General features: G+C 43.2%; 1 protein-coding gene across 4 annotated transcripts; it reads right to left on the reverse strand.

Annotated features, from left to right (window-relative positions):
• Positions 1-6: 6 nt before the first annotated feature.
• On the reverse strand, positions 7-9153 carry adhfe1 (alcohol dehydrogenase iron containing 1). 4 transcript variants are annotated; one of them, XM_020625273.1, is made up of 14 exons: positions 9028-9153; positions 8314-8351; positions 7624-7670; positions 6989-7042; positions 6225-6379; positions 5317-5513; positions 5029-5106; positions 3986-4091; positions 2846-2998; positions 2370-2468; positions 1928-2006; positions 1441-1537; positions 1146-1303; positions 7-732 (listed from the first exon to the last, which is right to left on the reverse strand). In XM_020625273.1, exons 1-14 carry the CDS (start codon positions 9078-9080, stop codon positions 649-651), a joined length of 1398 nt encoding a protein of 465 aa, XP_020480929.1. In that variant the 5' UTR covers positions 9081-9153; the 3' UTR covers positions 7-648. The 4 variants fall into 4 exon arrangements, with proteins under 4 accessions (XP_020480929.1, XP_020480930.1, XP_020480932.1 ...); XM_020625274.1 differs by lacking the exon at positions 6989-7042; XM_020625276.1 differs by lacking the exons at positions 7624-7670; positions 8314-8351; positions 9028-9153 and having other exon boundaries at positions 6970-7020.
• Between the last annotated feature and the right edge of the window lie 779 nt (positions 9154-9932).

Genomic DNA, 9932 nt, shown 5'->3' on the forward strand with positions numbered 1-9932 from the left:
ATTACACACTGAACAACACGAAAAAGACTGAAAGCTGCGATGCAAAGGCAGTAAGTGGACCCCTGATGTTTGTGAAGAATGACCCTCCACCGCCCAGCTGATCCAGATGTTTAATGAGCTCCTGCAGCAGACAACACATCTGTTTACATCGGTGAGGAAATCTAACAGGAAGCTGCAACACTTGGTTGACTGACAGGAAATTCATCTGTTGGCAACTGATTCATCAGTGAAATCATTTAGTTGCTTTTCTGTTGTGTTCGACAGGACACTTCGAACGTTTGGACACGTCTCCTTGGACTTTAGGAAAACTGATTCCAAATGATTAATCAATCTTAAAAATAAATGGAGGCTGCACCACTGATTAACAGAATTATCTTCACTCAGCCTCTGCGTACTTTAACCTGCTGCTTTCACATGAATGCGACCTGAGGAGATCTCTGCTGAGATGCAGCTGAAAGCTAGAGGAAAAGCCAGTAAGTGGCTCTTTAGTGAAGATGTCTCTCTGAAGCAGAAAATCATAATGTGATTGCTGATAAAAGACCAACATAGTGATGGAAGATGCAGGTGAGACCGAAAAGGCAGCAGCTCAGCCCAGAACAGACCTGGGATCATTTTCACCCACAAACCCTGTTGAACAGGTGTGTGGTGTCAGTAGATCTTCATGGAGGCTTCGAACAGCTGGGACAGGTCGTCCTCGGTGTGCTGGCGGGGACACAGCCGGGTCACTCGCTCCTGGACAGTTCAGTGGAAAAAACTTTCATCACAAACTGCTCCTACTACTCCAGTCAAGTTTCTTTTACCCCGTAAGTCCTGAACTCTGCAGATAATCTATTAAACACCTTGAATAGTTCAGTTTACAACTAAGGTAACATTTAAGGGTGCTTTTAAGACTTTTGTAATCCCTTACAAACCTCTTTAACTGTGCTAATTAACTATAAGCATTAATTAACCTCTGAAATTTTACCTTAGAAAATAAGAACCTGCCTCTCAAGTTATTGTCACATTACAGGTTTTTCACTTCTCAAAGATCTTAAGCAGGTGGAAGTCAACAGGTTGTCTGATGTTTTCCTGGTTTAAAACGTTTCTACTAAAAAAAATCATAAACATGTTAACATCCATTTATCCACTAGGGGGCTCTAACATACCTGAGGGATAGTTCCCTTCACCAGGGCAGGGATGTCGTCTCTACTGTATCCCACAGCTCCCAGTCCATCCTCCACCTGCAGGTCAAATAGGAGACGGCGCAGCGTGTCGGCCAGGACAGCACCGGCATCCTCCCTCTTCACCTGCCGGATATCTGCACCTGAATGTGTTTTTACGGTGCTATTACAATCCTGTAACACTGTGCTGTGTTTTCGCATTGTACTGTATGAGTTTGTCGTATTACACCTAACCAGTGTATTTCACAGTGCTGTGAGGTGATGTGCGGTGAACACGTACCCAGGATCTCTGCAGCCTCCAGGTGGCGCTCTGGACACATGGGGGCGGTGAAGCTGAACACGGCCGGAGACGTGAGGACAACTGAGAGGCCGTGAGGCTGAGAACAAACAACTAATCAGGATTTATCACGTTTACTGTTCATAAACCTGACATCATCTGGCCAGTAGGACCAGTACATACACAGACATACTAACTGGTTTATTTACATATAATTAGAGGGATTTAAAATTTGCGTTGCTGCTAATTTCTGTGATTAACTACATTAACGCTGCAGAGTCTCCCAGTAAACTCAGAGGTGATAAAGAAAACACGGGACTAACTGTAAACCAGCTGTGATAAAGTGAACACATCAGCCACATCCTCGGTCAGACTGTGTTTGTATGTTTAAAAGTAAAAAAGGCTGTACATACAAAGTTTAATGAGGATATTTTAAATTATGATCAGGACCCATGGCACCACTGTGAGCTACTGTGTGGCATTCACTCACCACCAGGGGGTGCTGCACACTGTAACCCTTGGCTGAGTGAGTCTTCACGTTACCGGAGATCGGGTACGACATCCCGTGGCTGAACAGACAAAACCCTTTCATTATCGGGCTGCACACAGACAATACCCACACTTGCTTTGCTATAAGGCTACACTGTGCCTCCCTTCGCCGTTTTCTTGGGATTACAGTAATAATCATAACAGTACTGCTTCTGTTGGCGTGTCAGCAGAAATATGACAGTACTGTAACATATGTTCTAGTTTTCTGCAGGTTTTACCACAAAACCATGTTCAACTGTGACACAGCAACAGGCAAACAATTAGTCTATAACCATTTTTAAGGTGTTTTCAAATGAAGTATCTGCACAGCTTCAGAAGGTGTGAAGGTGTTAACTAAAACCCTTAAAATGAAGACCAGAACATCCAAGGCTTGTGTTTCTCACCACAGATGGACTCCAGCATTTCCGAAGCCGATCCCGGCGAACACGCTGGCCAGGTGCATGCTGGACCGTGCCTCCAGGTCCTCAGGGTCCCGCACCGCTCTGTGATCAACCAATCAATCAATCACTTAGAAACCTTGTTAATAAGAATCCTGTTCATAACACTGAGGTTTCTGTTCTGTAATGTTAAAACTAATTCTCTAATTCACGTTGTCTGTACGGCAGATCAAAAAACTGAGTTTCATCTTCAATGCTAATATTTAATTTAGTTTGTTAGTTTTATTGTACTTTTAATTATTATTACAGGGTATTTTCATAATTCTATGTTTAATAATGCTTCTAACAGAAATCAGAGCACACAGGATTATTGGGTTATTACATCTTAAACCCAACTCGGATGCCGACAGTCAACAACCTGTCAGGGAAACTTTATTCTCCTTCAGAGAAGCTTTGCTTAGCACCAGGTAAACTTTTCTTACCGCTTTATGTACTTGGCGACAATGTGGAGGGCGTGGCGGGACCACACATCGCTGATGGGGTTGCTGCCCTGGTAGGCGGGGCGGTCGATGGGGTTGGGGGGGCAGGGCGTCCTCTGGTTGTAGGGTAGGGCGGTGTAGGACTCCAGGGCGTGACTGAAGGAAACAAACAGGAAGTCGGTCCACGCTCCGATTCAAGAGTCCTGCCTCCAGGCTGTGTTACCATGGTAACAACTAATGATTCAGGAAGTCCTCTCCGTTAACCTGCTCTTCATTTATTAAAAGACCTGAGAGCTGGAGGTGCTTTCAGGGACACTGATAAACCCTGATAATTACGATTAGGGTTGCAACGGTATTACACAGTTACCATTATCAGGAACAATGAGCCTTGAAGGCACAGAAACAGAAAGGTTCATCTTTGGGTGAAGAAACAATGACTGACAGTTGAGCTGGAACTTTGCAGAGGCAGCCTGGGCCTAAAGAATCAACAGGATCATAAACATTAGTTTAAAGGAAATTAACATGTTATATTCACATGATTCTTGTTTCCAGACTTGAATTGTGTTGTGTTACAGAAGGTACAGCGGTTAAACCAGTTTCTGACTAATAGGTTTCTCCTCCTCCTCTTCAGCCGTTGGGTGGCCTCAGGGGTCTGTTCTTGGCCCTGTAAAAAAGACTGTTCTATTTAGCCTCTTTAACAGGCCCCATTCTTTTCTTTAGGGTCTATCTTAACATCTCTTCACTGCTTTGCAGATGACACTCAAATCAAACTGCCACTGACTCTATAAAGTCTTTACTGGCTTGTCAGGAGGACATTAAAGTCTAGACGTCTTTGAACGTCCCTCAAATGCATATGATATCTGGAGGAAAGGAGATGTGCACGCACTGTATTTTTCTTTCATACCGTTGATAAGTGCATGTGCGTCCTAGACATGCATTTTCACACCAATATACCACCACAGTCCTACTTCTGATATAAACAATCCATTAAATTTTAAGCAAGTAAAAACTAAATAATACAGATAAACATTAGAGATGAGTGCAGTTCGAACCGGCAGAGCTTCAGTCCTGACAACTGTATCCGGATTTAATCAGTTATTGATCAGTGCGGTACATATTACTTCTGGAAAATGACAAACTGACCAGAGCACGTCGAAGCCGCTGTTGGCAGCCACCCTCTCGGGCATGCTCAGTGTGTGCGTCGGGTCCACGATGCCTAGCGTGGGTCTGATGGCTCTGCTGGCAATACCTGCACACAGACAGCCAATCACAGCTCGGACTGACCCTCTGCCGTCTTCTCTTACACACAGCTTCACTCATGACCTCCTGTCTGTTTGATACTAGAAGTGTTAGTCACCGCTGGTCTCAAGTCACGTCCTCCATATTTCCCTGCTGTCGTGATGAATTCAGTACAACATTCGTTTCTACAAACTGTACGACTGCAGAGTCACATCATATTTACCACTGTGTGAAAAACACACAACACTGTTTTGTTGACTTATAAATCTGGTCAGCAGCTCAGTCTGTCACATCCTCCAGGCTCTTAATGGACTGGAGTTAGTAAGTGAATACCAACGCATTGCATTTACACAACACTAATACAAAGTATTTTCAGCAGAGACAACTGAAAAGCAGACGCATCAAAGTATCCAAAGTCAGAAAAAACATGAAGGAGTCCTCTCTGCAAGTCAACCCTACTGGACTGTGATTGTAACAACACCCATTCAAACTGTGTTTTTAGCTTCATATTCACCTGTTTTGGCTTTCAGAGGCTCAAAGTCGAAGATGGCGACTCCGGTGGTCTCACTGCCGGTGCCTGCAGTCGTAGGAACTGGACAAAAAACACACAAGTAAACAAACATTAACAATAAACAAAGCTGCTCATCTTCAGAAAAAAACATTAAAAGAAACTTAAAATCCTAACACCTGTAACCATGGTGACTGTGCACAACAAAGATGGGACAGCTGTGCCTGACTCCGCCTCCTCACAGCTGACCATCCAATCAGTGGTTACCATGGTAACCTGACGGCTTCCTGTTACCTGCGATGAGCGGCTTCAGCACTCTGGTGATCGGCTTCCCTTTACCAATCGGAGCATTGACAAAGTCCAGGAAGTCGGCGTCAGGGTGCCACGCATACAGGTTGGCAGCTTTACAGGTGGCAATCACAGAGCCGCCGATATTCACCTGTTTTGGCTTTCAGAGGCTCAAAGTCGAAGATGGCGACTCCGGTGGTCTCACTGCCGGTGCCTGCAGTCGTAGGAACTGGACAAAAAACACACAAGTAAACAAACATTAACAATAAACAAAGCTGCTCATCTTCAGAAAAAAACATTAAAAGAAACTTAAAATCCTAACACCTGTAACCATGGTGACTGTGCACAACAAAGATGGGACAGCTGTGCCTGACTCCGCCTCCTCACAGCTGACCATCCAATCAGTGGTTACCATGGTAACCTGACGGCTTCCTGTTACCTGCGATGAGCGGCTTCAGCACTCTGGTGATCGGCTTCCCTTTACCAATCGGAGCATTGACAAAGTCCAGGAAGTCGGCGTCAGGGTGACACGCATACAGGTTGGCAGCTTTACAGGTGTCAATCACAGAGCCGCCGCCCACCGCCACAAACACATCAAAGGAGTTGCTCTTAGCAAACAAGATGGCCTCTTTGAAACTAGAACACAGAAACAAAGACATTTATGTAGCTGTGAGGACGCTGTCGTGACTCCACTGGAGCACCTGGCGTTCTTACGATGTAAACAACATCTGCCTACGGCCACACTGGGGACCATCGTAACACAAGCTGCTGTTCACCTCACCACAAGTGTTCTATGAACTTTAACCCTTATCTGAATTCTTAATGAATCAGCAAAGTTTGTCCTCAGAGTCACACACGGGCAGGAGATCAATACCTCTCTGCACCTGATTGGCCATTTGTTAAGTTTAAGTTTGCTCAGAGAGAGCGTTTTTCCTTGAAGAACCTCTTCAGTGCTGAACACAACAGCCAGTAACAGGCAGACAATGTTCCAACATGTCTACTGTGTGCTTGACTGCTAATTATCATACAGGCCCAATAGGAAACTGCAGCACCTCAACACTTTAACACAAAGCTTTTATCTCTCTTCTGGGACATTCAGCCATTTTAAGGAGGCATTTCCATGACTGACATGAGGCTTCACAAACTGACCCAGGAACAGGTGTGAACCTACAGTCAGAGGTGGGACCAGACACGGGTGAAGACCAGGTTCAAACACACAGAGACCAAACACACTTTGTGTCCTGCTGAAAGACAATAACACACTGTGACTTATCATCACCGAGGACACCTGTGATGCCTTAGTCATCTCTACACCTGACAACCAATCAGATGATCCGTGTGTCTCGCCTGGTGTCGGTGGGCTCCACCCGGACGCTATCATAGACTTTGTACTCGACTCCAGCCTTGGTCAGAGAATCCAGGACAGACTTCACCGGGGGGAGTCGGGACAGGTTCTTGTCCGTCATCACACAGACGTTCCAGGCTCCAAGATTCTGAAGGTCCTGCGGGAGAACCAGGGAACCTCATTTACACTTCCAAAGAATCTGGAGCTGCAACATGAAATAGACAAGCTGAGGATGCTTTTCATTTTGTTGTCAGATTATAGTCACAGGACAGACTGGCCACCTGTCCAGGTGTGCCCTGCATCTCGCCCAGTGTGGGCTGGGATCAAAATTTAACAAGAGAATTTAAAACTTTTTTTTAATTAGCATTCAGCGTTGCCTGCTCTTCACCTAAAAACTAACGGGAGCTTGTGAGCCTGTGTGGAGCTAGTTGGGAAGCTGCTGCTAAAACTGTCCAGGAAAAGCACAACAACCTGCTCCAGCTAAAAGTAAAAACAGTAAATTCAGGACATATTTGGACAGTGACGTGCTGTGCCCCTCAGAATCACTATATTGAGACAGTTTCATGTCAGCAAATGACAGAAATTCATGAGTGAAGGTGTCCAAAGCTGAACTCTGAGTAATTCATCTGCATGGACTCAGTTCACCTCAGAGAGTGAATCACTGATTTAAGTGAAAACTACCGATTTCCATCAGATATGTTGACTGATTCTGATGCGCTGAATGGTTTCACTAGGAACAGTGTGTACCAACGGTGATGACGTTTACCAAGCCAATCTCTCGGCTGACTCCTTGTCCATATCTGATGTTGGAGCTTGCCATCTGACAAACACACAAACCAACCGGTCTGTGTTACTGACACACACACAACAGGACAACATGTACGAAAACTGTCTTAACAAGTCAACAAACATTTAATACAGATCAATCATAAACTTCTTTGTTTCCCATTTGTTTTCACAAATACCTAATTAGTCAAAAGGTTGTTAGATGTTTCCCCTTAAATAGGCATTTGGAACCAAAACCAGAAGATGTTTAAAAGCATACAACTCTTTCCTTTTTAAATAAAACTGAAATTATAGTGCAAAACATTCAAACACATAAAACCAAAAATATTTCAGGTATTTGTACTGTTAGTACAATATTTGTACTAATAAGTTACAAATAGTTATATTTGTAACTTATTAATTTCAACTTGGACTATTTTAACTTTTCACTGTGAACATTTTGCCCCAGTTCTCAAGAATAAATAACTTGGGTTGTACCTTAAACTCAATTATTTAAATTTGAGACAAGAGTGTTTATAGAACATCTGTGACAATTTGCAGTGAACAAATAACCTGAATTTGAACTGACATGCTGTTAAAATTGCTATTTTTTAAATACAGTTTAGTGGACGTTACCTCAAAGGCGTAGTCTGTTTTCTGGACGATGCATGTTGCAGCTCCACCTGCAGAACAAACTCGGTTAACTATATCTGAAAATATTTGTGTTGATCACTGATCAATCAATAAGGGATATCTAGTTAATATTAAGGAGAATGTAAACGTCTTATGAGACGTGGTGATTAATAATCTCTATTGTATTAAATTTGCTCAGAGCAGAACATGTGAACGGAGCAGGGGGATTTAGGCAGAGTGGCTTTTTTAAAAGGGACGGAGTGTCGCCCTATGTCCCGCTCCAATGCTGCTCACACCACAAGCCTGAAGCACGCACGAGGCCAACCCAGAATGCACCAACCAAAAGGTCATACAGGTGTACTGTATAATTTTATTTAATTTGGCCTGTTGATTCTATGAATTTTACATATGATTTTGTGTTATACTCCTTCTTACACAGACCTAACTGTAATTTGAAATAAATCATTTCTATTTGGAAAAAGCTAGTGACTGTTCTTTAGTCCTTTGGGATGTAAGGCTACGGTTTAAGCTAAAATTTAAATACATGCAGATGTTTTTTGTAGTGAGTGGGTGTGAATTTTGTGGTGGAGGATGCAATCCGGGCAAGGAGGAGAAACTCTCATCCCTCTGCTCCGCTCATATGCTCTGGTTCAGAGACACCACACTCCTTCAGCAGAATTTAAACGCTATTACCTTGGTGGAAGGTGCTGGAGTGAGCGGGACACCTGCACCTGTTCACACACAGCACAACAGCACACATTATAGCTTCAGCCATCCCAGTGCAAAGCAGCAGTCTAAGCCACACATGGCTAGAAAACCACAGAACCTGCAGAGCACAGGGCCTGTGCCACTGTAGTGACAAGCTTCTAGTCTGAAAGTCACAGAGCTCAGTTAAAAGAAAAAAGTGACAAAACAACCTTACAAAGGTGAAAGATGGCAGAGATGCAAAGTGCAGACAGAAAAACTAAACTTTAAAGACAATGCACACAAAACAACTACAAACATCTGGAGATTCGATGTAGGGGGGTGGGGGGCCTTTAACCTGTCTGTGCCCAGCGGCCAATTGTCTCATAATCCGTCCCTGGAGCGACACTTTGTGAAAACCCCGCTTTAAAGTAGAAATAAATTCTTCCCAGTGTGTCACATGTACGCCGAGTTTTCAGAGACACTGTCCTAATTCAAAGTTCGTCTTCATCTGAGAAATGTGCTCACTAGCACCTGACCTCTGACCAAAACAGTTTAAATGGTCAGATTTTGGAATGGAGTTCGGCAGGACCCTCTTAAATCAACAAAGAATAACAACAATGTCGGGTCCGACGTCACCGCAGGTTGTTTACCTATATTCTCCCTCGCTCGGACTTCGTCTCAAATTAAATCGGATTTGCACTGAACTCAAGTCAAACTTACGACGCACGCTGGAGCTGCCTGAGAAGGTCAACGACCCGTTCCCGCCCCGCCATGACCGCACCAAGTTGTAGGTGAGGCAGACGTCAAGCCAGCTGGGCACTGCTTCCGTCTGCACCTTTCAAAAGAAATGTAACACGCTCAAACTGAACCATTTCATATCTGACCCTAAATTTAATTGTTTCTTCGATTAATAATGACGCGATTAAAGCGTTTTACTAAGAATTTAACATTATAAATGCATTTCAATTAACTAATTTACCCGTTTGGAGTGAATTTACTCCTTATTTAAAATAATTTAGGTCCTATTTTGTACATTTTAAAATTTCTTAAAATATTTGCAAATTTTAAGGATTCCCGTCCCCTTTAAAAACTAAAATATTTTAATAATGCAACGTCAGTTGGGCTAGAAGAAGCAGCGGTATGGAAGCAAAACGGCATCATAATGATTTGAATTTATATCAGCATCTGAATAATAGGTTTTGAAATGTTATACTTTGAATTCTATTCTGAATTAATGCACTCTGAATTTTACGCAGTGAAATTACAAGTAGAGATTTTCAAGTTAGAAAAATACATAATTTCGATTTCAAACCACACCAATATTATTAAAATAATTCAAATATAAAAATGTACATGTCTAATTTTCAAAAAATATATTCAATGCGTTTATTTTAAGAAGCACTATTCAGAACCAGAAAGTTCAACCAACTCATAATTCAGACTGTGACATTTAGGTGCAGAAATTCAAGTGCAGAAATTCAAAACAACATCTGGGACACTGGGCAGTAGCAATCGAGCGACGATGCCATCGATCGGATCCCTGGCCAATCGGGTAAACACAGGTCAGTCATGTGACCCTAGAGGTGGAAGTTTCCTGTAGTGCTGTGGCGCGAATGAACAACAAA

Source organism: Monopterus albus, unplaced genomic scaffold (assembly GCF_001952655.1).
Source record: "Monopterus albus unplaced genomic scaffold, M_albus_1.0 scaffold350.1, whole genome shotgun sequence".
NCBI classification, from domain to species: Eukaryota; Metazoa; Chordata; class Actinopteri; order Synbranchiformes; family Synbranchidae; genus Monopterus; species Monopterus albus.

Excerpts from the sequence above, each read along its gene's own strand:
- adhfe1 (XM_020625273.1), bottom strand. The coding sequence starts at position 9,080 with ATGGCGGGGCGGGAACGGGTCGTTGACCTTCTCAGGCAGCTCCAGCGT. Across the intron at positions 5,107-5,316 it reads GCTGAAGCCGCTCATCGCAG|TTCCTACGACTGCAGGCACC; the intron begins GTAACAGGAAGC and ends TTTTTTGTCCAG. Across the intron at positions 733-1,145 it reads TGAAGGGAACTATCCCTCAG|GAGCGAGTGACCCGGCTGTG; the intron begins GTATGTTAGAGC and ends TGAACTGTCCAG.